This window comes from Uloborus diversus, chromosome 10, assembly GCF_026930045.1.
Source record: "Uloborus diversus isolate 005 chromosome 10, Udiv.v.3.1, whole genome shotgun sequence".
In the NCBI taxonomy this organism is placed as follows: domain Eukaryota; kingdom Metazoa; phylum Arthropoda; class Arachnida; order Araneae; family Uloboridae; genus Uloborus; species Uloborus diversus.
Window position 1 is genome coordinate 18,831,904 of NC_072740.1, and position 26,613 is coordinate 18,858,516.

A 26,613-nucleotide genomic window follows, 5' to 3' on the forward strand; every position below is an offset into this window, starting at 1 on the left:
TCCCCTTACCTATAGCTATGTGTTTTCAGTTCTAAGTTCCATGATATGCTATTATTTCTATTTTTTATTTAAATCATGAGCAGGGGGGGGGGGAGTAAAGTCTTACACAGCAATTTTGTGTTTTTAGATAAATCTATAACAACAACATCACGGCTATTGGCTATGATAAAACAAACTTTTGATTTGGCTATGATAAAACAAACAAAATTGTAAAAACAAAACAACTGACTTATGTTGCTAATTTCTTTTCAAAAAGCAAACTAACATTAACAATAAGGGCTACATTTGCCAGTATTAGGGATTTATCGCTTGTGAAAGCACCACAAAGAAGGGTGTGGACATTCTTTTGCAAAAGTGGAAGATCCTTGTTTAAGCTGATTTTCCAAATTTTATCTTCAAAAACGTTTTCAAAAACTATAGGCTTATACATTAAATATGAGTTATTTTTATTTTGGATTTGCTTTTTCAATAAATAATTAGTGAAACGTCTGTTTTGGTTAATTGGAATTTTGTGAAGGGTTCGTTTTGGCGGATCAGATTTTGTAAAGGGTCCGTTTTGGCTGATCAAATTTTTGTGAACAGTCTGTTTTTGTTGATCAGATTCTAGCGAACAATCCGTTTTGGTTGATCAGAATTTTTTGAAGGGTTCACTTTGGGCGATTCGATTTTTATGGAGAGTCCATTAACGCATCCAAATTTTCTCAGGCCAGACCCCTGTACAGGTAGCATGTTCTTAATAGTTTTTAATTAAAGGTAAAGTTTAACATCCTGTTTTTAAAAAAATCTCGGCAGTGCTGATTTAGATATCAGAGTTATACACATTACATTTATCTTGCAGACTATTATTTGGACTTTTAATCTGTATTGAAGACTGTTGAAAAAGATTCTGCTACTATGCTTCCCACAAATCATGCTCATGATTTATGCTTATCATGAAGCATCATTATAGCTATCAATCATTTTATCTATCTATTGGCGCAGTGAAGGGAGGGGGGGGGGATGAAAACACTCCCCAGGAGCCATTGGTTTTAACATAAATGCAAATTCTAATACGTTAGTCTATGCGTATGAAAGGGCTGTTTTGATAAAAAAAATCAAATTCTGAAGGAATTTGTGATCAAAAAATCATCTTCAGAAGGTATTTTTGATGAAAAACTCTCCTCCAAAAGGTGCTTTTGATTTTAAAAAACCCTCCATAAGTTAATTTTCATCAAAAAACTTCCTCCAGCACGTATTTTGATCAAAAAAGCCCTTCCAGAAGGTATTTCTGGCTGCGCTGGTATATCTATCATGAGTAACTAAATAGTTATAAATAAAAAGAGACCAACATTACGTAGCAAATGTTTTAAGATTGTAAAGAAATCCCCTGAAAGAGAAAAAAAAGTGTACTTCCACAAGTTTCTCTGCACAAAGGGATAATGGTTTACTTTTTAAATTGTCATAATTTAGCAAAGAGTTGTTAAATTATTTACATTTAAGTATTCAATTCTTAGAAAATTTGCATTTGCATTTATCAGACTTCTTACATTACTTTGAGCAAAACAAATCATAAAAGCTCTATGAAGGGCGAAAATAGCCAAATGACATTGTTACAGGTGTGATTAAAAATGGAACAGCAAAACATAAAACCAGCATCATACTTCATCCCCCTGTCCTTTCTCATTATGATTTAAATGTCTTCATTTGCTTTATGCAAATTATTTTAAGTCTAGTTATGTGGTAATACTAAGACTTCATGCTAAAAAGAAGGAAATTATTGGAGAAAAGTATGTTGGCAGTCCTAGAGGTGCTCACGAGGAAGGTTCATAGTGCAGATTGTGCCATTCAAATCTTTAGGAGGAAGGGTAATTTAAGAGGGTTTTGATATAATTTGGGAGGGGGGTGATCCACAATATTTGAGAGGCATGCATCATCAAAGTTAAGGAGATTTAGCTAACCTGGTGATAACATCTTGTATTGCATTACAATCCAAAGCAATGATTTTGGAGTCCAACTTAATCAAAAAAAAAAGTACTCATTTTGTAGAAAACTTTTACACACAAAATATTCTTCATGATTGTGTGAAAATAAATTATATGGACATGATAGGGGAAGAACTTCCAAATTTAATGAATATAATCACACAGTTCCAATTAACAAAAACAGTATTACTTTTCTTGTTAAAAAGTTCATTCTTCAAGCTTAAACTACAAGCACAGACTGAGATTTATTGTAATGGTAAAAATAAAAAAGCAATGCAATATAACAGGCACAACTGTACAAACAGATAGCCCTAATTGAAAACATTAATGTACGAGTTTTTTCTTTAAATAGATTTTCACTAAAGTTCAGCAATATAAGAAACACGAAAAAGAACATGAAAAGAATTGAAAATATTCTAAACTGCAAAATTGAAACAAAAACAATAATGAAATGTTATATCTTCAATCTCAAACTAAACTAATAACGACTTACTTGCATGTACAGTGAATGGAAAATAAATACTCATCAAAAGCCATCCCATCATATTGATGTTATTCATATTAAACAAGAGAAAACTGAGATATGAACACTGTATGAGTTTGGTATTACTATTTAAAAACGTTTGAGCACTCTTTTTGACACATTTCTCCCGCAAGAAATACAATCAACAGAAACGAAGTAAATGTGTCAAAGAAGAAAAAACAATTCTAGAGCAAAACAATAGCGCTTTCAGATTCCTTTTAGGCAGGGAGCTTTTAGGATGATTGACAGTCGAGAAAATTTTCTTCTGTTTACCGTTTTGTTGTTTTAACGGGTACAGTTAAGCAAGGGACTAACCTCTTTTTGGTGCCACTCTGGGTGAGGGTGAGTCATCTACATGAATCGACTCACTCAGCGCTCTGTTCACCCCGTGTTGTGTTTACTTCGGTTGTGCAATCCATCTTTTCTGTGCTGACTTTGATTATTCAAATGAGAAAAAACAATTTTCTTTGAAAGTTGGTGTAAAAATCGGTGAGACTTGCTCTAATAATCATGCCTGATATGCAAGGTAATGTATTTCATTGAATCTAAATCATAGTGAAACATTAATTTTCTGTCAATCGTTCTTCGAGTTTCGGTTTGAAGGAACATTTATGTGCTTCTAAATATGTATAAGAAATGTTGAGCTTTTTACTGATATTATTGTTTGTCTGCGTAAATGCTATCAACTTCCAAAAATCTCAGTAAAATTTTAAACGAACTCTTTCTTGCAATCATGTTGCGAGATCGTGACATTTTAAAAATGTCATGAAGTTTCTTTTTATCTAGTAAGCCTTCTAGCAAATATAATATGACATCAAAATCTTTGAAATGTTGCTCTTACTGTTTTTTGACGTTTCAATATTTGTCAACGATTATTTCAGACAAGTGAATATGCTCTGAGTACTTTAAATGAATTTAAAAAAAAATAATTTCCATTTACTTCTCCCTCTGTTTCATTGACTTTTATCATGAGTGCCCTTGTAACTTTTCATGAACATGCCTAAACGCTCAAAATTATCATTCACTGTGGCAATTATCTATATTTTAAATCACTGAATATTTTTAACAATAATATTTAAAAAAAAATCATTAATATTCTGTGACATTACAACAGTTATTTGTCAAAGAGTCAAGATGTGTCTAAAATGCAGAAAAACATTCAATGGTGCTTACTAGCAGACCCGTCCCCCTTTTCAGTCTTTCGTCCTTGTATCACTTTATTTTTCATGTATTAAATTTCCTTCTTAATAAACACATCTGGAACCAAAGCATTAGAAAGAAAAATACTCAAGTGCTTGGGCTGAAAACTTTTCTTTTACTCCTTGAAGCCATACAGCTGAATATTTGCCTGTAGAGCAGTGGTTCCCAACCTTTTTGGGCCCATCACTCTCTTCTAAAGATTGTCTGACAGATATTGCGCCCCCCCCCCCTTTTTCCTTGAAAGAACCATAGTTAGTACTACTGAATCTCGATATTTCTACATATAAGTGCATAATTTGAAGTAAAAAATGAATAACAATTTTATCCAGTTTTAAACTTAAAAAAGTGAACCTTTTTTACGCTTTATCTCTCAAAAGAGAATTGATACTGGAAGGGAAATTGGTAACTCTAAAACCAATGACATACTTTTGATAATGTTTGAAATAATCAAATTGAGCCATTGATCAATGTTTGAAGAAATTTAATTTAAAGTGACAGGGATATTGCCAGTCTTCTAAATAATTTTTTCCCCCATTGTTTTAAACAAAAACTGTATCTAATAGTTGATTCTCCTGCAAGACACAAGCTATTATACAGCTTGAGGATTTTGTGTTTTCTAGGGAGGATGTTTTATTTCATTTGAAAAAAATCAAAGCAACTGAAGCTCCGGGGCCTAATGATATTCATCCAAAAGTTTTAGTTGGATGTGCAGAGGAATTAGTAAATGTTATTTTAAATATTTTCAATGCTTTTTGCAACTAAAGGACATTGCCTGAGGATTAGAAGGTGGCTAATGCAATGCTGCTCTTCGAAAAAGGATCTAAACGCAGTGCAGGGAATAATAGAGCTATAAGTCTGATTGCAGTGGTTTGTAAAATTTTTGAAATTTTTTTTTAAAATCAATAATTTGAATTTCTTAGAGACTAATAGTTTATTGATTAGTTTGCAGTATGGTTTTGGGAAAGGTAACTCATGTACCACTAATTCATTGCATTTTTATGACAAGTTTATGCTTTTGATAACAAAAGTGTGTAGGCGATGTTTATATTCATTTTCAAAAAGCTTTTTGGTAAGGTACTGCATGCTGCTCTTCTGAACAAACTAGCTGATATAGGGATAGGAAGTAAAATTTTACTTTAGGTTAGGAGCGAAGGAATCAGAGAGTAGTTGTGAAGGAAAATCATTATAAATGGAGTGATGTTTTTAAGTGGGGTTCCTAAGGGATAAGTTTTAGGGCCTCTTTTTGTTTATTATTTTTATGAATGATATTCATTAAAATATTCCTGGAAATGTGAAATGTTTTACAAATACAAATGTGACGACCAGCAACAGGCTCGTGGCCCATCTACGCTGGTCCTAGTCAATTTATTAGTCCCCAATGAAGATCAATGGCCCAGCTTAAAGCTATCCACCCCCTTGCTCGTTACCACCTCTTCCGGTAAGCTGTTCCAAGTGCCCACAAGCCTACTAAAGTAGTAGTTTTTCCTGATTTCCGGGTTAGCCTGAGATTTGAATAGCTTAAAACAATGACCCCTCGTCCTGCTTTTGGTGCAAAAATTTAATGCATTAATATCATTCATTTTGATAAATTTAAACAACTGAATCATGTCCCCTCTGATCCTCCTTTGCTCTAGGCTATACATATCAAACCTATTAAGTCTGGTATCATAATCTAAATCTGAAAGTCCCCTTACTAGTCTAGTTACTTTTCTTTGAACCCTTTCCAATACACAAACATCTTTCTTCGGGTAAAGCGACCAAAACTGCACAGCATACTCCAAATGAGGTCAACTAAATTCCTATATAAAAGCAGGGCTGCCACTGCAGACTAAGAAAGCAACTATTGCTACTATTTTGAAGAGTTGCAGAGTATGACGACTATTTCAGCCTAAATTAAGCCAAAACAGACTATTTTGTAAAAAATTGCTACCATTTTGGCCTAAAGACCAGTGGTTGGGGAGTGAAAAAAGGTCGAATACGAAAGTAATTGGTGGAAAGCTGGAAATTGCTTTAATCTATGCCATATGGGTCTGGAATGACCATACTAAATTTTCCTCCTTCTACTAAGTGAGCTTTAGCCATGACGCCCAAATTAGTGACAAAAAAAAACAACAACCTGTTTTTTCATTAATATAACTATCTCAAAAGTAACACATCCAATGCCATACATATATGCAGAATACGTGTAGAGATTAAAATGCTGAACGAAATGAGTATCTACAACATATATCTCTGTTAAATACTAAGCGCACAACTTAACTTCAAAGTTTGGCTAAAATCACTAATCAAGCACTTCAAGCCAGAACGTACCTTTTCCACTCCCTCCGGCCCTAACGAAGACCCCCTAGAACAGAACACCGTAACACTAAAAACATGGCGGTGCTTTCTTAACCTACGGAAGCAGCTACACAGGTACGTATTCATCATGTTGATATGCTAGATGTTGCTGAAAACATTTTATTTCCTTACAATGTAACAATGAAATGAAAAAGGATTTTATCTTCATACAGAACTCATTTTAGTTCTAAAAGGAAGCGCAAAAATACTGATAGGTTAATTTCAAGTAGATCTATCCAGAGAAAATGACTGATTTTGAGTAACATAATTAGAAATAAAAGTTCACTATTATGTTCAAGGTAAAAAAGTTTTCCAGGTCACTTTTCTTGAAGTAAATCAATTTTTTAATTTACACAACTTAAATTTTTCATCTCTAATAATAAATGTTTAGCTGTGAGACATGGTATTATATGAGATGCAGTTTAGGAATTCAACATAAAATATTACAAATTCAAAGATTTAACGAAATGTGCAAAACAATAGATTAGTATTTTTTTAAAAAAAAGTATTATTACAACAAACGCAGTAACTTTAAGAAGTTTTTAAAACATAGCTAAAAAGCTTTAAAAATTCAGGCACATTAACCATAAACTAAAGAAATTGCAAAAATTACTATAAAAAATGGTTCAGAAATGCAAAACTCATTTCTAAAAGTATGTATTGTGAAAATACATTTGACTCTTTTTAAGATATTTTTTACTGATCAGCAACAATTCATTAAAAGATATTCATCTTTTTTAGCAAACGATAGACAATAAATAAAAATTCACACCTATTTCCTTGAATGCTCAACTTTTGCATTTCATCAGTGCGTAATTTCTTCAACGCATATGTCTAACAGTTGCAAAGAGCAAGCAACTTCTGACATTCTCTGAAAGCAGTGATTTATGTAAAAAATGTTAGAATGAGTCAAAAAACCAAACCTAGTGGCACGACAGCTTATGAGGGCCAAGGCCTACTGTACCCAACTCACTCTTTCTGACCAAGGGCTCTGGGGTGCTAGGCAGATGTTCCGGTTAAGAAGTCAGCCTAACGCGGAGCCCCCGGGGTTAAGTTCCCAAGAATGCTTGGTACTCATTTTATCGACCCACTGAAGGGATGAACGGCTGAATCAATTATGCCCGACCTGGAGATCGAACCGGATCCACAGCATGGAAGCGATACCACTGAGCCACTGGGCTTCAGAGATTTTGAATATACAGTAGGCTCTCTGTTTAACGACGCTCTATTTAACGATTTTCTCTATTTAAAGACAGCTTTTCACGCTCCCAGATAGTCCCCTATATTGTTAAAAGCATTCTATTTAATTACCCACTCTACTTAAAGACGATTTTTGTAGTCCCTTGAAAGTCGTTAAACAAAGAGCCAACTGTAATTTATGAGGAAGAGAACAGTGGGCTACGGATTCTTTAGATGAATTATCTGAATACAGATCGGTCAGAAATGCTGCTGATAGGCTAAGGTGCACAAATGCTCACCGTGTACTTCAAATAGAGAGAATTCCGCAAGTGTTTCCGAACACATTTACGGAATAATCATGCACTTTACTGGAGAAAAAGAGCTGACTTAAGACTGATAATTATAAAACTAGAGGAAAATATTATTGTAGCAAAAAAAAAATAGTGATTACTATATAACATTAATACTTATATCATACCTCGAATACCACTTATTTGATCCGATAGTATTGTGCCTTTTAAATTCAAACGTAAACAATTTCCTGCTAGATTAGCTTTCCTAATGGCTATAAATAAAGCACAGGGTCAAACTGATTTTGTGCAAACATATTAGCAGTAATATCAGGTTTCACGATTCAATTTGTCGCTTTACTTTGTCAATGTGGTTCAGTTCTTAACATCAATACCATTGCAAAAGTATATGAAATGTTTCGCTCTTCAGATCTTCACGATTTAATTTATCACTTTACTTTGTCATTGTGGTTTCATTCTTAATTTCAATGCATTGCAAAACTAAGTGACATGTTTTGCAATGAGAATTGTCCAATAAATTAATTTAGTCTATGTGGAATATCATAATACATACAAAAATGTGGTTGGAGAAAATTTTTCAGTATTTACAGGTTGCAGTTAGTAGCAGGACTGTGGAGTCGAACTGGTTTTTTGGTAAAGGAGTCAGAGTCAAAGGTTTAAAATTTCAAAAGACGGAGTCGGTAATTTTCTCTCAAAATTCGCAGCTCTGCCAATGTTTGCGGAGTAACAGCTGGAGTCAGACTAATTTTGGGTAAAGGAGTCGGAGTAAAACAATTTTTCCTCCTGCTTTGCAGGCCTGGTAAGTAGGGAACTTATATTTTTTGTAAGCACTATGGTTAAAGGAAAACCTTTCGACAGCAACATTGGCTATGCAAAGGATTAAAAAAAAAGAAGAAAATCATAATACTTCTCTACATACACGATTGAAAATTTCTGGGTTTTCAGATACAACAGAGACATAATCGAATGATCTGACTCTTGAATGACTTACATATGACATGTCCATGACTAAAAAATGGTTTTGTCAATTCTAAACAAATTTTATCAGAAGTTTGACCTTATGCATTATTTATAGTTATTTGGGGGGGGGGGAAAGCTTATCTAACAGGAAATTGTTTACGTTTGAATTTAAAAGGCACCTTTACTATCGGATTAAATAAGTCGTATTCGAGGATAAGTATCAGTGTTATTCTTAGCATTTTCTTTTTAATACAATAATATTTTTCTCTAGTTTTATTACTATCAGTGTTAATTCAACTCTTTTAAACTTACTTGATTTGCAATTTGCAGTTCACTGCGTGCGTTTGCACGCCTAAGCCTATATCAGCAGCATTTCTGACCGATCTGCATACAAATCTTTCATCTAAAGACTCCCAAGCCCACTGCTCTCTTCTTTGTAAATTATATTCAAGTGATCGAAAAAACTCATTCTAAAATCAAAGTCCCAACGCTAGAATTCAAAAGCTAGAACTTGAACTATATCTAACACTTGAAGCAAGTCTGCAGCACTTGATTTGATTTGGTAACACACATTGAGGTCTTTAGTTACTCTCAGCGGAGAAGTTTTGTATCTCCAATAATCTACAACGTTTTTCCAAATTTTATCCCCAAGATAATACACATGAAAGATTTACAATACATGAGAATGGAAGAACACCCAGGGCATGGTGGGAATCGAACTCACACCTCTGGCTTAGAAGACACAGCTTCTACCACAACGCCACCGAGGCCCCACTCTCTGTAGCACTTGTAAACAAAGCTGATCGTTGCCAATGGAGAGAAGGCAATAAAGGCTTGTTTTGCGCCACGCATAAGTGTTTTATATACATAGATGTACACTTTCCTCATACATCAAAAAAGATTGATTAGTATAACTGAGTAATAAAATTTCTTCCTAATGAGAAGATTTATAGCTCATATCCTTTCCCTTTGCTACCCCTCTATCATAAAAAATTGGGTCATTGTGGTATTTTGAGGAAATGTGTAGAAATTTGTTTTGATGCCCTCACTTATTTTTTGTTAGAATAATCACAATATTCAGTAATGAAAGCTTGACATGGGAAAAGGAGTAAGTCTTAAAAAAGAGCTTCTACTTGCTTAGGTACTTCATACATCCAAATAGCAGATGTATCTAAGTCTTCAAGTTTTAAAAAAATTATGGGGACAGAATTCAACCTTATTCATGAAACGTTTTACGGTATTTTTGTCATCAAAACTTTATATAGAGAGATAAATTTGAATAGTTTTTGTATCTTAAAAATGCAGCATTTGTGACTTATACCCTTTTCCATATCAATGCCTCAATTATCCAATTTAATGTATTTATATGTTCTTTTTTCGTTAAGTTTTTACTTATTATAACCTTTTTATTACAGATATGCTGTTTCAGCTACGAGTAAGTTATATTTATTTTTCTTTTGGTATAAATTTCAAATTACGCAGAAATTTTATATTGTTTAGTTAGAACTGAATGCATTAGAAAAATTTCGAGTATCAGTAAGAGGATTCAAAATGTAAATGAACAATAATAAACTGCCAATGTTTGTGCAAAGTTTTAAGATGATATATGTTGTTTTTTGGCAAATTTAAGTAGTAAACTGTTGAGCGTAATCCACATTTCTCGATTACCCTATGCATGCAGGTTCCTTATTGCCATGATTCGTATGCTTAGGGAAAACCTTCAAAACATCTTGAGAAAAAAAGTTTAATTTTTAAGTGCTTGAAAACCTTCAAAAACATTAAAATGTGTCATTAGTCCTTGAATTTTGTGATTTTTTTTACAAAAGGTACATTAAAATAACTTATCAAAGGCATTTAGGCTGTCATTTTTCCAAGGAGTTTCTCCGATTTTATTCCTCCACTACAGGAATCTGATTTTTAAAGAAAAACTGATTAGTTTTGCGAAACTTTTTCTTGAAAAACCAGCGTCAAATTTAGCATACTGAAAGAAAGGACTTATTTGAGATTGCCACTTAACTAAATTTTCATAATTAATAACTCATATAATTAAAATCTTATATTTTGAATCTTGCCAACAATGAGCTTGAGCTTCGCTGAAAATTACATGCAGTGTTTGAAATCTCAATCCTTTTGCATCCTGTTAATTGCATTCTGTTGTGATTAAAGAGATACAAATCACAAGAAGCAAAAAAGCATTTTTAATGCATATGAAAAGTGCACGTTTTAGACATAAATTTCTGACAAAAAATAAAAATCATCAAATATTGAGGGAATCTATAAAAAATTACAAAAATGAGCACTATAAATTAATGAATGGAAATCTTCACACTTTGGTGTCTGATTAAAGGGATTAGTTGTTCCAGGGGTGAAAGTTCGGGGCTGGATGGCATGATATCCTCCGAAGACGAAATATCTTAATCTGGCCCTGTGCAAGATTCTAGGGAGAAATTTTTATAAAACAATTTGCAGGTTTTTTTTTTACTTCCTTTTACAAAGCGAGCTGATGTGTGCATCACATAACTTCCTTTTACTCCAATTTTAATGTCATTTTCCCATTATTGGCAATTTTCATGTGATTCAATAATTTACTCACTACATATCACCACATGTGGCCAAAGTGAAACAAGATTTAAAAAAAAAAAAAAAACGCCAAATTTGTCGCCAACTTGACGACCAAAAGACTGGCATCGAAATTAACAATGATTTCCCCCCAAAAAAGGGGCAAAAGACCCCTTTAGAAACACCTGAATGCAGCCAAAAGGGGAGGTGCACAACTAGACCCCACTAGGAGTCTACGTACCAAATTTCAATTTTCTAGGACATACCGTTCTTGAGTTACGCAACATACATACGCACATATTACGTACATACGGATGTCACGAGAAAAGTTGTAATTAACTCGGGGAATGTCAAAATGGATATTTCGGGTGTTTATATGTTCTAAGGCACTTATCCGCGTGTGGTCAGGTTGAAAAAAAAACTCAACATTAATTTGGGGGTGAGCAAAATGGAAATTTAGGCCGAATTTTGAGTGAAAATTTTTTTGCGAATACAATAATTCCTTTTTTGTAAAAGGAAGTAAAATAAAGTATTGGAAGTTTTTGGAACTGACCATACGTGCATAGATATACCTAAGAACTTATAGACGCCCGAAATATCATTTTCATGATTCCTGAGTTAATTACAACGAGTTTTCTCGTGACATATGAATGTATGTATGTGTGTATGTATGTCGCGTTACTCAAGAGCGGTATGTCCTAGAAAGTTGAAATTTGGTACGTAGACTCCTAGTGGGATCTAGTTGTGCACCTCCCCTTTTGGTTGCATTCGGGTGTTTCTAAAGGGGCCTGTTGCAGCTTTTTTGGGGGAAAATTGTTAATTTCAATGCAAACTCATGTGGTGTTATAATTTGGACACTCGGTGATATATTACCAGTGTTTTGGTCGCCAAGTTTTGTCACCAACTTGGCAACAAATTTGGCGTTTTTTTTTTTTAATTTGGTTTCAATTTGGCCACTGCTGTTGGTATTATTTAGGGAGTTAAGTATTGGATCACATTAAAATTGCAATAATGGGGAAATACCATTAAATTGGTGTAAAAGGAAGTCATGTGATGCACACATCAGTTCGTTTTCTTTTCACTGAACTAAGTTTTAATAGAGGTAAGTAAGGAGCTTTTTTGTTGAATTCAAAATTCGTGCAATGAAAAATATCTTGTTTTGACTTTTTTTGGTGGAGTTTAAAGAAATTCCAGAATTTGATTTTTATTTTACCCCCCTTTTTTCCTGCTCTGAATTACTCTCTTTTAGTTCTTTTTCCAAAATTGCAATGCACCATGAGTTTAATTTCATGTTTTTTTTTCTTTTCTGTTATTAAATTGCTATGTGTTTGTAGTAATAAAAGTGTAACAGTTTATTTTGTACCAATTTTCTGTGTGTAGTTCAGTAGCAAGCAGTTAGAAAGATTGTCAAAGCGAGCAGAAAAAGATGAAAAAATACAGAGGAATAAAATCAAAAAAGTAAGCTAAATCTGTCTTTTATTTAAATGTGTTTTATATTGTTAAATTAAACATATTTTTGTTTAAACATTAGCCTCTATTGTTTCAAAATTGAATGATTATGCTTTAACAAGTAAATACTTTCATTAACTGTGTCAAGTTTTATTGTAGATGTTAGAAAAACATTATTTTGCAACAAGTTATTATATGCTCAGCATTCAATATTACTTTTAGGTTTTGAAAGCTCGAGGTAATGGGGATCAATGGAAATTCAGATATCTAAAATTATCAAAAAATAGATTACTTGATGTTTATTTTATACAATTGTAGGGGTTTTACTGTAGCTTCAAAAAATTTTTTGCTGTTCTTTTTTGTAAAGTTTTGTTCTACTTTATGTTCACCATTCATTTCATTTCTTACATAAAGTTCTGCATATTAACATAAAGAATTATGATCAGTTTTTTATTTAAAAAAAGTTAGGGAAAATTGCTACTGAATTGGGGTTTTAACATGAAAATAAGCTGAGTTGAGCAGAAATGATTTTTAAATTTCATTGGGGATTGAAAAATTGACTAAGACGATCCTAGTTGAGCTCAGAACCTGTCACTGGTCATCAATGTTATATTTTTGTTTAGCACTTTTACTAGCTCCACTTGCACCCAAGCATTTTATTGCTTCAAACTTAGTTAGCATTGATACAAATTTTCATTAATTTTTTTCCATTAATAACATATGCAGCATACTACTATCACTAGCCAGTTTTAATTACACTGCTTGACAATTGCTAAGGAACAATTACATTTTTTGGAATAATTAAGAATAGATAATGATTAAAGAAGCAGAAAGAAGTATATAGTTAGTAGGGATGATGTGCCTTTATTATAAGTACAAAAAAAATACAGATATTACTACATTAATGAAGTAAAAACTTAAAAATAAAAAAAAATCCTACTTAGATGATTTTCATACAACCACAAAAAAATTTATCTAGGTCAGAATGAAGGAGACATGAGTACCTTAATATGATGAATGATTACTAGGGACACTAATGCACATCTTACATCTATTTTCCATATTCCCCACTAATTATTGAGGAGTGCTTGGGGGATGTTTTCCCACTCCTCTCTCAAGGCGGATTTGAGTTCTTCTACTGTTCTGGGAGGGACGGTTCTTCACGCAACACGTCTGTTAAGATCCTCCCAGGCAAGTTCAATTGGATGTAAGTCGGGAAAGTAAGCAGGCCATTGCATACGCAGAATGTTTTCACTTTGCAGTGTGTCTGACAATTCAATGCTCCTGTGTGGCCGTGTATCGTCATCCGTAAAGAGAAAGTCTGGGCCTACAGCCCCCCCTAAAAAGATGAACATGGTCCAGCATAACTTATCTGCAATACATTTGCGACGTAACGCTTTCTTGTTTAAAAATTTGAAGCTGTGTTCTACCATTGTGCATGATGCCCGCCCACACCATCACGCCTGGGCCGTACCGATCATGTTCGCAAACAAATTTTTCCGCATAACGTGTTCCACGCTCTCTCCACAGTAGTTGGTGACCAGAATCACTTGTCACACTGAAACAAGATTCGTCAGAGAACATTACTCTAGACCAATTTTGACGATCTCAACCAACATGTTTCTTACACCAGCGTAATCTCTCTTGACGACTTGGATGCAACGTGGACTTCCGTGCATACATACCAACATTATTTACTCGCCGTGAGATGGTTCTTGCAGAAACATGCGTACCGGTAATGGTTGTAAGATTTGCAGCTATCTGTCCAGGAGTGAAATTTATGTTCCTTTTTACCACGAGGGCTTTATAGCAATCCTCTGAAGGTGTAGTGTTCCTACCATGACCCCTGGCATGCTTTTGCAAAACATTTCATCCTTCAGCGGCCTTCTTTAATTCGGAGATGGCGCTTTTTCATACTCCCATTACAGCAGCCACAGTGGTGACACTTTGACCTGCTTCCAGTCGTCCAACCGCTCGTCCATGATCATAGGTACTTAAATGATGTCTTGCTGACATTTTACTCTTAAATATTTCAAGAACCAAACAGAATTTCAAAGAAAAACCTTCTTTAACATCCGCACTATTTTTGTTAAAAACCAAACAGTGTGAATTTTCGTACGAACACTGTTTTTTATACAGATAATGAGTCCTGATCTACCACGCCATCTGAACTTGAATTTGTTTCCATTGGCCAGCTGGTTGAGGTACAAATTTGCATAAATTACTTGTTCCTTAGCAATTGTCAAGCAGTGTATATCAATCCTGAAAGGTAAGAAATATACAAAATATCTATATATATACAAGACATCTGCATCACTTGCCGTTAGAACAATGGAACTGATTATGGAGTATGCATATCGCCTAACCACGGTCGTAGAAAAAAGCAAGGGACCTTGGTAAAGCTCAAAACTCGCGGTCGCCAGTCGCCAAATGCGACCAATTTTCAAATTTTGACGACCATTATTTTCACTTCAGTCGCCAATGTGGCTACCATTCGCCAATGCAACCTTCCCTGACCTATAGTCTTGATATATGACCTTTCCCCAAATTCTTTTGTCCACTAAAAGTTTGTCTATCGGATCGCCAGGGATGAAGGAGGGAAGGGGGGAGTATTGTCCAATTGTGGCTAATTGTGCTATGTGTTCTTGTTCTGAATAGAAAACAAAAATCGCAATCACCATGGCAAATTCGTTACAAAACTTGCTATTTCGAAAACTCGGCTTTCTTTACACGCGATCGTAAAAATAGACAAATTTCGTACACCAATTTAGTAAGTTCATTTTTCAACTTTATTTCTCCTTAACAAATGGCTATTTCTTCGTTTTGCGGTATTTTTAAACTACGCGTTTTCAAAATGGCGTCACTTTGTTATTGTTTATTTTACCAGTTAAGACAAAAATGTCCTCTCCAAAATAAAAAGAATTAATCTTGTACATTTGGTTTACATATGAATAAACAAAAATGGCGCCTTTGAGTCAAAATGCACCGAGACAAGGTAAAAACTATATCGCTGAAAAAAAAAGTTTTTTTGCAAGATTTTTGATTTTTTGTTTTAATCATATTGTTAGTTTTTCCTTTTTTTTCTTTAAAAAAAAAAACCTACTGGAGGAGAGGACATATCCGTTTATTTACTTTATTTCTCCTTAAAAAAGTTATTTTTAAGTTTCGCGGTAAATTTTCAAAATGGCGTCCCGCGTTTTCAAAATGGCGCCACGTTGTAGATTGTCCATTTTCACCATTTAGAAGAGGAAAATGTGTGTTCCAAAATAAATAAATAGAAGTACAATCGTATTTATAAAACACATAAATAATATTAAAAAAATGGCATTCCTGCATCTAGAGAAGGTGGAAAGAATACGGCTGAAACCCTTTTTTTCTTCTGCTGGATTTTTTATTTCACTTTATTTTTTTTTTCGTTTTGTTTTATATTGTTTACCTTTCTTTTATTTATTCATTTTTTGACACTCTGGCTTCGATCTTTATAAAATTCTGCATGCATTTGTAAAAACAAAAAAATATTTTTGTAGAATCGCAAATGGTTTAGGTTTTACATTCTGTTCAAGTTTTTTTGGTATTTTGTTGTTTTCTTTATCAAGGAACTAACTCGTGTTTTAGTTGAAAGCTGTGATGTTTCTAGAAGTTTTGAAAGCTGAAAAAAAAAAATTAATAATAATAATAATAATCTTATTTATTTATTTATTTTTTTATCCTGATGTGTTTTGCTTAAAGATAAATTAATGCAGATTATAGTTTGCAAAAGATGTGTTAAATAATATCTGGGTAGGGGTGCCCGTTCCCCCCAAGTTCAATTCCCCCCCCCCTCCAAAATTTTTCCTCAACCCTCTTTTCCTTTTTTATTTTTAGCTTGTTTTTATTTTATTTTATTTATTTTTTTAATATTTTTTATTTACTTATTTATTTTTAATTATTATTTTATAAGAAACGTTCTTTGCTACGCCAATGACATATGCACAAATACTAAATAAATAAACGGATTAAAATAAATTAAATAATTTAAATTAAAAGAAAGTTTGGCTATCATTTTTTGAGATTTGGCTACCATTTTGTGAGGATCTGGTAGCCATTGGCTACCAATTCAAAATTTGAGTTTTGAGGTATAGACCTTGGACAGGGGTGGATACACACTACTATTTTAGGGAAGGGGGGTCCATTCTGAAGAATGCCCCCCCCCCCCCCCCCCCCCCCATGAACAAAACTACAGTTTTGGGTACGAAAATGTTCTGAAACTGCTTGCATGTCAATAAGAAGCACCAAATTGGCCAGGAATAAGGCACCTAATAGGACATAAATATTGCCAATTAATTTCATAAGCAGTGAAAAATCATAATTTTGATATGAAATATTTATTATAATTAAATACAGTATGCAATAATAATAGTAATTGGGAATTAAATTCCTATCATTAAATCTTACAGAATAAGTACTATTGTATGGGAAAGTATTCTTAAATTGTTAAACTTGCTTTTTGTTGACCTTTTGCCTAAGATATCTCTTTTTGCAACATTTACTGTTAAATTGTTAACATAGCTCAAAATTTTTTATTGCATTTTAAGAAGTGTATTATTTTTTATTATTTTGGGAACTACATTAGCACTTGTATTTTTTAGGCAATTCAACAAGGTAATATGGAAGGAGCCAAAATTTATGCTGAAAATGCCATTCGTAAGAAGAATGAGGCTTTGAATTACCTACGAATGGCTTCTAAGATAGATGCTGTTTCATCTAAAGTCCAAAGCGCAATTACTATGAAAGGGGTAACTTAGTTATTTTCTTTGCTGCTTGAAGATTCCGTGTAAAATATTTTTGATACTCAATATCAATTCATAATTATTATGATTCAGAAAGACTAAAGGAAAATGTTGCTAAAGCGTAAAAATAGAATTATTCTGAATGTAAGATTTGAAAACTGTTAAACCTTTTTCTTTGTGCCTGTAATTTCATCAGTGCTTTAATGTTTACAATTCAATATAAATGACAGTTTGCTGTTACATCCTGCAACATTTGTGAATTGTTCACATGTGAACATCCAATTGCACTGCTACTTGAGTCCCATTTATTTTATACAGGGATGTAGCCGAGGGGGGGGGGGAGTTTGGAACTTCCCCAAAATGTATTGAAAATCAAAAGTTACTTTCAAAAACTTTTTTTTTAATGCAGTACCATCTTTTTTGCAATATTCTGTGATAGTTAAAAATCAATTTACAAAAATAAAAGGAAATTAAGTCAAATTTTTTAAAACTTACTTGTCTAGTAAAACAATTTTGCAGAAAAAACAATCTGCCGAAAGTTAAAGTAATTTCTATTATTATAATTAGACATTATTTCTCAAGTTCATTCTGTAATATGACATAAAATAATTGCATTTAAAATCTAATAATATTACCTTTCAAAATAAATTTTTTCACTTGAGTACGAATTGCTGGTACCAGTTAATAACACTTTTTTAAAATCATTGACTTAAATCATTTGATTTTTTATTTGTTTTGGAATAAAGTAGAGTTTGCATCATGTCTAAACCTATCCAAATAGGACATAAAGAGCATGAGACTAGGGTCAGATTACCAAATAGGCAACTTTGACTGTTGCCTATGAGCATCCAGGTTTTAAAGGGACCCTAAGAAGTCCTGCAGTTGAAAAAAGTCCTGTTTTCCAAATTTCAACACCTAAATTTTGCACCACAGCTGTTTTTTCCCCTTCTATATCTCTTTATCTATTGCTGCATTAAGGCTCAGCACTTCAGGGTGTCCCGTAAATACTACTTAGGTGGTCAGTCTTTGTGATCCAGACTGCCTAATTTTGTTGCAATGAAAGATTAAGCAAGTTGGCAAAGTGCATTTCTCCAAGTTCTTGTAGAATCAATGCCATAAGCTAAGAACTGAAATATGGGTACTGATGGTCGTGCGAAATGAGGAGAGAAAAGGTTTGTACAAATGGTAGATGCAGATGTAAAAATAATAACAATCAAACTTTATTACTTGTTCATGACTCAATTGGCCTTAAAAAAATTTCTGGAAAATAGGTGACTTTTATGTGGACTTCTTTAGTTCCTGTGCCTCTCCTAATCTTTTAAAACTAGTAATTGGGAAAATTGAGTACACATGGAAGCACACTTCCAATGGGGTTGAGGGACGTCGTGCTGTTGCCTCTCGCCTAATCTCTGAATATTGACCTTGTTTATTGCATGTGGGGTTTTTTATTCTGCAATCGGAATTGCATTGCAATAAGAGGTAGTTGAAACCCTTAACTTTGCTTGTATGCAAGTAAACTATAGTTTTATTATGACAGGTCGAAGAAAGTACAAAAACATTTTGTCATACTTTGGGACTAAATATTATAAAGATAAAGCAGAAAAGGTATAAGTTTTCTGTAATATTCTCAAAGTAAGATTTTAACTTGCTTCTCACCCTTCTTGGGCTCTTTTTCTGTTTTTAATTTTCTGTGATAAGTTTTTCTTTTTGTTCACAAGTTGAGAACTATTTATTATTTTTTTCTTTCAAAACATTGCATCATAGGAGCGAAATGATAATTTTTAAAAATTTTGAATGTACCCAATTTAGGGGCGTTTGTGAACAATTGAAGACATTTTTTTTTATGAAAAAAATCCAGGGCACAAAAAAAAGATTATTCAATCATGGACACACATTTTCTCTGAAAAATGGATAATATTGTTTGAGAAGTTAAGAAAAGAAAAAAAAAAACATCTGCTCCCTTTTCCCCTATATGAAATTTTGTTTAATTCTAACAATCCCTTCTTTGTGTATGTGTGTGTGTCTTTTTTTTTTTTTTTGTATATATGTAATGTGTGTAAAATTATTTTTTCTAGGTTACAAAAAACATGGGATCCGTAGTCAAAGCTTTAGACAAAGCTATAAATTCTATGGACTTACAAAAGGTAGGTATTTTTGTATTTACCTTTAACTAGAATTGGGGGTGTTTTTCAATGCTGATTTTTATTTATCTAAAAGTGTAAAATTATCGATATTTTGTTAAATTTTACGATGAAATTTTAAACAAAGCTTTGGTTTTGATACATGCACTAAGGTTGAAACTTGAATAATATTGGCATTTACATGAAATACGCTGCCAGCTCAGTCATTCCATTTGAGGACTGCAGTTTCGTGCTTATTAGCACTCATCATCCCGGAATAGGAAGTGCCTGAGCTGAAGGTGGTAAACCTCTTAAGGAAGCCAATAATGCCAAACAAACTGGTAGCTAATATAGAATGTTTACATCTAACACGAAAGTGATACATATCACTAAGTCTTTTAACACTAGTCCCCCCCCCCCCCCTGCTCCCCAGTATTGTGTACATCAAGTTTTTAGCAGTCTGGGAGTCATAGGTCACCAGTTCCGTTGGTAGTTCGAATTGAGTGGTCTACTGCCGCAATCTCTTGATCAGTTCTGAAGCGAATGACACAAAGTGGTTTTGTCATCTTAAGAATCAAGTTTAAGTTACAAGAGCTTATGTATGTGGAACATGGCTGCATGGTACAGCACTTCTCAGCCCTATTGATTGAACAAATCAGCCACAGCTTGTGTAGCATGTGGTTGAGCATTGTCATGCCAAAGTAGGGGCATACGCTGAGAGCATTGCCTTTTTTTTTTTTTTTTTTTTGTCAAAGTTGGTCTGTTATGATGTTCTAAAGACATCAAAACAGCTTTCAAAGATTTTTTTTTAAACTTCAATACAAACAACATAGGTCACAAGCTAATTCAAGGCTCAGTTCTTTGCATCCACATGCATGTAATGTAGGAAAGGTGTGTCTTTTTCCTATATAATAAGTATTCCTAAGTAATTTAAGCATATAAAAATGTGTGAAATAGGTGACATATTTTGGTTTTGTTGCATGGCATTTTTCATTGGCAGTGTTACCGGCATTTAAGTTCCAACATTTTAGCTAAGCTTGTTTGGGTTTTTTTTTGTAAATGATTTAACTCTTAGTTTTTTAAAATTTATTTATTTTCTTATTTACTTTAATACATATGATTTTGTTAAATTAGGTTTCTGCTGTAATGGAGCAATTTGAGCAGCAATTTGAGGACCTTGATGTTCGTACCTCGGTAAGTTTTAATTTCAGTTAAAGTTTAAAAGAGTTGAATTTGACAACACTTCACTCAATGACAATCTCTATTAAAAGTGATATTTGTAGTCCCATGCTCTTCACCATAGAATATTACATAGTGTTTCTGTTTTACGACTTTTTTTCCTGAAGTATAAAGGCCAAAAAAAGCTTTCAAGAAAGTGCAGTAAGGAGCAATCAACTGTTATGCTTCGCAGAAATTTGATGGGTGTTTAAAATTTTCATCGTGGTTTTAGGAAATTAAAAAAAAAATAAATAAATAAAAAAAAATGTTTCAAGTACATCCCCAAAGATCCTTGTGAGCACTGAATAAGTAAATGATATCTAGTTTTATTGGCTGCAAGTTAAAATCTTTCATTCAATATTGCAAAACAAAAACAGTTTTGCTTTTTTATCAACCATTTTATAGTGTTTGGAAGATCACACATACTACAAATATTCTTAGGCTGAAAAGACTTATTAACTTCAAGCAAATTTCAAATTTAATGTACTTGGTAAACTGATGTATCCATTGGTGAATAAGAGAATTTTTTAGCATTAGTTTAAAAAATAGTTGTTAAAAATATGTAATTTTTTTAAATTTATATTTACAAAAAATTTATTGCCTTGCAGGTTGTTGAAGATGCAATGGGAAGTGCAACAACTACCACAACACCATTAGCCCAAGTAGATAGTCTCATACAACAAGTTGCTGAAGAAAATGGGCTTGACATTATGGATCAGTTAGCTCAAGCCCAGTCTGTACCTTCAGGTAGTATTTCTTCAGCTACTGCTGTTGGTGATCGATCTCATACTGAAGAAGATGCTCTTTCTCGCAGGTAGTAAAATCAAACCATTTCACCATTACTTGTAATGCTATTCATTTATACTTTTTCAAGGAATTTCATGGAGTAAAATAATGTAGTTTTTATATGAAATATTTTGAGCTGTTCCCAAAACTTCTTACATTGGTTCATATTTCAAACTTAAAGAATACCCTTACAATAAATCATGCTGAAAATCTTTCCTATTTTACCTTCTTTCTGGTTTCACTAGAACCTTGTGACCAATGTCATGACTGTTACACATAGATATTTGCTGAATGTAACTTTTCTCTGTTTATGATGAAGTTCATTGTTTTGAAAAATTATACAAGCACTTTAAAAAGATGAGGAAAATGTTCAGTGCTGAAATGAGCATTATTCATTTATTTTTATGGAAGACAGACAAATATTGCTTCATATTGAGTAAGAGCAAAAGAGAGGAACTTTTGTCCTTCTAGATTTGTGATAATGTTTAAGGCCAAGCCTCAGTAAATGCACATGGCCTAGGACTGTATAGTTGCCAATACTATTATTTCTTTTTGTGTCCCTGATAGATGATAAATTCCATATCATTTTAATGAGGTAAGTTTAGAAGTGGACATTTCACATATTCAAATTTGTAAAAGGAGATCATCAATAGATCACACAAGTCAGGATGAACTGAAATGGGTTTAGTTAGGTGGAGGGTGTACCAAAATCTGCAGCTTAATCTTTTTTTTTTTTTTTTTTTTCGATGAACAGATGACACCAGCATTTGGTCTGTGATTTACAATTTTACTTAAGTACTGAGAAAACACTTTCAGCCTTCCTTTGACTGCTATCTTTTGAACAATGAAAGTTTGTTGGCATGATAACATCTAGGCTTTTTTTTATAACTGGATGACGGGTCTCTTTTCAAACATGTGAAGAGTGTCACACCTAGCCTAAAAATGACAACTTCTGTTCTGGTTGACTTCTTGAGGAATTCAGTTGCAGGGGTGCCCATAGGAGAAGGGGTCATGAAGTAGACTGTGCACCATTGAAATTTGTAGGTGATGTTAGTAATTTTAGTGAGTATCCTTCTTGGGGGAGGTTCATAGCTTTTAAAGGGTTTGCAATCACTCTTAAGGAATGGTCACCCTTATGATTTGAATGATTTCATATTCAAATGATTGCTTTTTGAATTTTTATTTGTATAGTTTTGTCGTAGAATATGAGCTGTTAAATGCTTGGTTAGTGATACTTTTGGATGATTTTGTTGTCAAATAGTATGTTTCTTAAGTGAAAGGTGTTCATGAATCATCATACAGGCTGGATTATGGGAAACATTGGTTGTGTGTCCCAGCTTAGTGGTAAAATCGTGAATCTTGTCTTTGCGCTGCAATACCTAGATTACTTTTAAACCTATACTTTGCTAAAATTACAATTTAAATTGAATTATGTATTGTTGAATAAAATGCTTAGTTTCTTTAGTTTTGCAGTCAAAATGTTTTCTGAGATATTTCTTTCTAAGGCTACAAATTTTATTTTTTTATATTGTGCTATTTTTATTATGTCTACCTATCTTTTTGTTTTATAAAAAGATATTATGAATCTATATTTAATGAGAGAATTTAAAAAAAAAGTTTACTTTTGTATCATTGGGTTTGACGATACTCTTTGGAATATTTAAATTTGTAAGAGTATTAATGTTTTAAATAACCTTTAACTAATTTCATGTGTAAAAAAGAAAGTGATAAATTTCAACATTATTGAAGTGCAAAATTACAAAAATATTGCATTTGCATTATCCCTTTTTAATGCATGCAAAGTTTTAAATCTCTGATGGTTAAGCAGCCAGGGCCGTGCCAAGCCTGATTGGCGCCATTATGCAAATTTCTTTTGAGCGCCTTTTTGCCATGTTGTTCAGTGAATGTATAGTTAACATCTGGAGTGAGATTTTGTAGACAAATATTATGGGAAAAAATATGTTTGGCATTTAACTTATTAAAAAAGCAATGTAATATTTAAATTGGAAATTCAATGTACATTTTTACTGCATATCTGAAAGTTATTTGGAGTTCAGTAGCTCCTCTGATATGCTAAAGCGATCTGGAAAGAGAATTTAAATATCAAAGTTAACACCCCTCTAAATGTCTCTCTAGTCTCAAATTGATGAACAATTAAACTTTTGTGCCTATCAAAATATGACAACAGGTTACTGGTTATAGTAGTTTTAAATTGAAAAATAAAGAGTGAATAATATAGAGCATATTCCACCTTAAAATCTGAAACTGAAACTCTTTCAGGTAAAAATAATTCTTAGTACAGAATCGTTTAAAATGCATTGAGTTTAATATCTCAAAAAATGCACTGTCCAAAGTTCTTTTCTTAATTTAATGCATGAATAGTTGAAGAAAGGGAGTACTACTTTTGCTGTTTACTTTGTTCTAATCAAGACTTATAGATTTTGCTTGTTTTAGAATTATTGATGCTAATGTGGATTTTGAGAAACTGACATCTTAATCTAATAGAGACTTTTAAACCAGTGCTTCTCAACCAGTGTGCCTGGGCACACTGGTGTGCCGTGACAAGGTCCTTGGTGTGGCCACCGTATTTTTTAGAGTTGTAGGGAAAAAACATTGATGTATTTTACCGACGCAAGAGATCAAATATAATGTTGCGAGTTTTTCCATTGCAATTTCGTTTGATTCGGTGGGTAGAGAGTTTAGCTGTTGCACAAAGGACATTTTGCGACACTTAAAAATGGTTGTTCAAAAGGCAGAGGTTGCAAATGTTGAACCGGATACAAATACGTATGACACAGTAAAATCAATGTTGATGTGCAGTGATTTATTGGAAGTGAAGTTGGATTTTTTTATTTCGATGGCATCAGAATTGCAAGGTTTTTTTAATGAGATTCCAGGCTGATACACCAATGGCCCCTATTCTGTGTGAACAGATGTATTAGATGTTTAACAGTTTAATGAAGCAATTTCTTAAAAGTTCTCAAAGTTTCCCAAAAAACAAAAAGTTTCCCAAAGAGCAAAGTCTGTTTTAGGGAGGGATAGATGGATGTAATAGTTTGAAATTTACATTAAACATTAATATAAAGGTAACATGTGTAAAATATCACAGAAGCACAGCCAACCATTAAGAAAATACCGAAAGTAGCTAAACTAACCTTTAAAAAAGCACCTGGAAAATTTTGTTTCGGGTATGGGGAAAAAAAGGAAAAGTCAGAGAAGTTGATTTTTTTTTCGACACCCTAAGAAACATATTAAAAACCATGCTCTCTTATGTGCAAATACAGTAATTTCTCAAAGTTAGTGGGAAGTAAATGTAAAGTAGGTAGCCCTGACCCTCCTAAATGACCTGCATACATGCGGCCCTCGACTAGCTAACCTCAGTGTGAGTGGCCCTTCACTGAAAAAAGTTGTGCACTCCTATGCTAAATCTTACATTATTTTTGACTTATACTAAATAGACAACAATGTTTTAGCCATGATATAATAGGAATCAACTTGTGCTTAAGATATTTCAAAGTGGAAAAACCCATTGTTAAAATTAACCTCAAGTTATAATTTTATCATTCGTTATCTTCTAGTAATGTTGATTGCATTTATTGATTACACTTCTCTTTGACAGGCTTGCTGCTTTGCGGAATTAAGTTCACAGATGAAAATTCGAAAATATTTTTTGTCCTTAATTATCAGTTTTACTTTGCTTTTACTATCCTATAAATGCAATTAAATGCAGCTTCATTAACAGTTTTAACATTTTGTGTCTTCCTGTTTTTTCTTTTTTTTTCCTTGAAATTCTAGCTGAAAAATATGACTTAATTGATATTTCTTTCGTGATTCTTCATCCCAAATTGTTACAAAGATGTATATTTTTCTCAGTATTCATTGAAACTATGTATGTAAATTGTTTGTTATATTTTTGAATAAAGATCTAAATGTTCTAAGTTCTTGTAGTTAAAGAAATATACATATTAGAATGCTTTTCTTACCCTTACCATTTAGTTTTTTTATTTTTATTTTTATTTATTTTTTTTTTTTTTTTGTGTATTGTATTGTTTCAAATAAAACACATTAGCATTGTCTTCAAAATCAAATTTAATTAAAAAAATTTCTTCATAGGTTTTCATGATCACTCATTTTAATCTTAAATCATTTTGTATCTATTATGTTTATTTATGAAATGGTAAATAATATTGTTGGTCTTTACACCTTTGAATTTTTGAAATCTGTATCACTTATCAAATACATCATTCCTCAAAGATGTTTTTTTTGTGACAATGCCATAACTTCATCAGTACTTTAATGAACTTCACTAGTAAAACATAATTTTAAAGAACTGTTTCACCGTTTTTGGGAAAAAATAAAGAAACATTTCATATTTTTTGGGTTTTTCGGAAATATTGATTTATTTTGTTTTTATCATGCATTGTTTCAATGCATAGTATCCTGAATTGTAGAGTCATTTGTTCGATTGGTTAGAGTGTCATGCTATTAATGCGAAAGTCATGAGTTTGAATCTCTATGGGTGTGCCAAAAAATATTCTTTTGCTGTTTTATTTTCTTCAACAGAATTCTAACCCAAATTTCCATTAATATGTAATCTTAACTCATTGCAGGATTCTGAGCTGCAGTTCTACTGTTGTTATAATCAGGAAGCAAGATATTATTTTTAACCTGGTAAACTGCACTATAACAAAAAAAAAATAGAGGCATCAATTTTAGTTTATTGCTTTAGTGTATAGCAACTCAAGATGGAGGCCCATTAGCTCAGTTGGTTAGAGCATCCTTCTGTTAGCGCCAAGATCACGGAATTGATCCTCTCATAGGGAAAAAGATGTAGTTTTTAAAAGACCAATTTTTCTCAGCTGAATAATATTTTTAATTTCCATGATTATATAATCTTAACTTATTGCAGGCAGGACTTTAAACCAGTTCAATTCATTGAAATCAGGAGAAAAAGCTGTTTTTTTATCATGATAAATCAGAATCATATACAGTGAATTTGCGATAACTCGATGTTTTTAGCAAGTTCCCACCCTTTTGCCTTTAATTCTGTGCTAATTATTCTCAATATCTTAAAGTTAATTTCCTTTAATTGGAAGTTTTTTCAAAGACAACTCAAAATTGATTTCGAAAGAACAATGAAAGAAAGAAAGAAAGAAACAAGTGACTATGAGAGAAAAATTAATTTACCTTCACTTGCAATTCCTTCACAATAGCCCTCGAAAGCAAAGAAGAGCACCTGTT

The 26,613-nt window shown here is 32.8% G+C and overlaps 2 protein-coding genes across 2 annotated transcripts in view; one reads left to right on the top strand and one right to left on the bottom strand.

The window, feature by feature from the left end:
• The window catches only part of LOC129231679 (epsilon-sarcoglycan-like), a 28,461-nt gene extending 26,511 nt beyond the window's left edge, over positions 1 to 1,950 (bottom strand). Inside the window, exon 1 of the mRNA XM_054866042.1 lies at positions 1,938 to 1,950. Within this exon, the coding sequence (XP_054722017.1) occupies positions 1,938 to 1,950 (13 nt within the window). The remainder of the gene's footprint in view (positions 1 to 1,937) is intronic.
• A 912-nt stretch (positions 1,951 to 2,862) lies between these two features.
• LOC129231426 (charged multivesicular body protein 1a-like) lies at positions 2,863 to 25,310 on the top strand. Its single transcript, XM_054865739.1, has 8 exons — positions 2,863 to 3,010; positions 9,887 to 9,906; positions 12,411 to 12,488; positions 17,108 to 17,254; positions 19,324 to 19,392; positions 20,503 to 20,562; positions 21,195 to 21,400; positions 24,992 to 25,310. The coding sequence occupies exons 1-8, from the start codon at positions 2,995 to 2,997 to the stop codon at positions 25,011 to 25,013; spliced, it is 618 nt and encodes a 205-aa protein (XP_054721714.1). The 5' UTR covers positions 2,863 to 2,994; the 3' UTR covers positions 25,014 to 25,310.
• Positions 25,311 to 26,613: the final 1,303 nt, after the last annotated feature.

Excerpts from the sequence above, each read along its gene's own strand:
- LOC129231426 (XM_054865739.1), top strand. Across the intron at positions 19,393-20,502 it reads ATTCTATGGACTTACAAAAG|GTTTCTGCTGTAATGGAGCA; the intron begins GTAGGTATTTTT and ends TTGTTAAATTAG. Across the intron at positions 21,401-24,991 it reads GAAGATGCTCTTTCTCGCAG|GCTTGCTGCTTTGCGGAATT; the intron begins GTAGTAAAATCA and ends TCTCTTTGACAG.